We start from the raw sequence: 1,922 nt of genomic DNA on the forward strand, positions 1-1,922 counted from the left end.
GCGTTTCTTGCTAGAGTTTGCTCGATGTCTGCTACAATGGCAGTGATTTGCTTTTTTGCTAAACGAGTTGAATCAGGTTCTGAGTTTGAAGTTCTTTTACATATCCTTCTCGATTGGTGTTGAAGTGTGTTCAATTCTGCAATTTATGTTAAGAAAATTTGTGGCACGAAGTTTTTCTTCATAAATCTTGAAAAGAAAGTAAAATCTTGAGGCACAAAGCCATCTGTGAAGTGAATTTTTTTTTGTATAATTCTTGAAATTGAGAATGGGTCGATTGAATTCTTGAAGAAATATTGTTATTGTTGATAAATTTGGAGCTCAAAGCTATTAATGTGTTGCAATTTCTGTGAACATTGAAAGTCTAGGGCACAAAGCTCTATTCTTTACGAAAAGTTTACAGTGAATTTCTGTGTTTGATGAAGTCTAGAGTATGAAGCTCTCAGTGTGATCAAGCTTGAAACGGTACTGTTTGATAGTGAATCTTATGTTGTAAATCTTGGAGTTCTTAAGAAATGGGATCTTCATAGTTAAAGGTTGATGGTCTTTTGGGTATGCTAACAATTCATTTGCAAGATGACAACTATGCGAAGTGGTCTTTTCTATTTAGGTCAATGTTGGAAGGATATGATCTTTTTGAGTACTTTGATGGTACTAATGTGTGTCCTCCTAATTATGTCATTACACTTGAAGGTGGGGTTACAAAAGAACTCACTACAGCTTACAAAGATTGGGTGAAAATTGATAATGCATTGCTAAGTCTATTGATTGCTACACTAGGTGATGAAGCTATTGAATATGTTGTGGGAAGTAAAATAGCTCATGAAGCTTGTACATATTTAACTAATAGATATGCCACTGTTTCAACAGCAAAGCTTAATCATCTCAAAACTAAACTTCATACTATCAGAAAAAGCACATATTCGCTTGAGAAGTATTTTTTGAGGCTCAAACATCTTAAAGATCAACTACTTACTGTAGAGGAAACTATATCTAATAATGATTTTATTATGGAAGATTTGGCTGGTCTTCCACCAGAGTACAACATAATTCGAATTGTATTTGTGACAAGGGAATTTTCTATAACTCTTAAAGAATTTCGAGCTCAGTTGTTGAGTACTAAGAAAAAAGCTGAAGAAACACCTTTATCTGGACAGCTTCCAATGTCAAGCATGTATTGCAGTGGAGAGTCATCAGAAGCTGGTGCAAACAGACAATATTTCTCTAAAGAATCATCATATTCATCAATCTAGAATTCGTAAGCTGGACAATTAAACAACTACTTTGGTTTTGTGGGCCAAAATCAGAGATCAAATGGTACTGGTCCTTGTAGATGGCAGTTCATTCAAGGAAATTTTCCACAACAGTTTCATCCAAACAGAAGCAATGGATGATATAATGACAGAAACAATGGAGGCTATAGTGATAGAAACAATGAAGGATTCAATGGGTTTTGGTACAACTCAAAACCAAGATTCAATTGCAATAATGGTGGTTTCAACAACAGGAGTAATGGAGGATTCAATGGCTCTTCTAGAAATAATATGAGCAATTCATCATGGTGTAATTGGAATAACAACAATGGTCAAAAGTCTATTGTGATCCCTGAATGTCAAATTTGTAGTAAGAGAGGCCATACAACCCCAAATTGCTATTACAGGAATGAGCAACAACTTACATATCTTGGACTTATACCTGAGTGCCAAATATGTGGAAAAAAAATGTCAAATTGCTCTCAACTGTTATCATAGTTGTAACTGTGCTTTTTCCAGGATCCAATCCACATGCTTCCCTCATTGCAATGACAGCTCAATTTGCAAATGAATTCAATCCTAACCAAGCATGGATCATGGATATAGGAGCTACTCATTTTGTGACAGGAGATATGAACAGTCTCAACATGCTAACACCATTTGAAGGCAGTG

General features: G+C 35.2%; 1 protein-coding gene across 1 annotated transcript; it reads left to right on the plus strand.

Moving 5' to 3' along the window:
* Window positions 1–611: 611 nt before the first annotated feature.
* On the plus strand, window positions 612–1,250 carry LOC137747879 (uncharacterized). The gene has a single exon (XM_068488016.1). The coding sequence runs from the start codon at window positions 612–614 to the stop codon at window positions 1,248–1,250; it is 639 nt and encodes a 212-aa protein (XP_068344117.1).
* Window positions 1,251–1,922: the final 672 nt, after the last annotated feature.

The sequence above is a fragment of the Pyrus communis genome, chromosome 10, assembly GCF_963583255.1.
Source record: "Pyrus communis chromosome 10, drPyrComm1.1, whole genome shotgun sequence".
NCBI lineage: Eukaryota > Viridiplantae > Streptophyta > Magnoliopsida > Rosales > Rosaceae > Pyrus > Pyrus communis.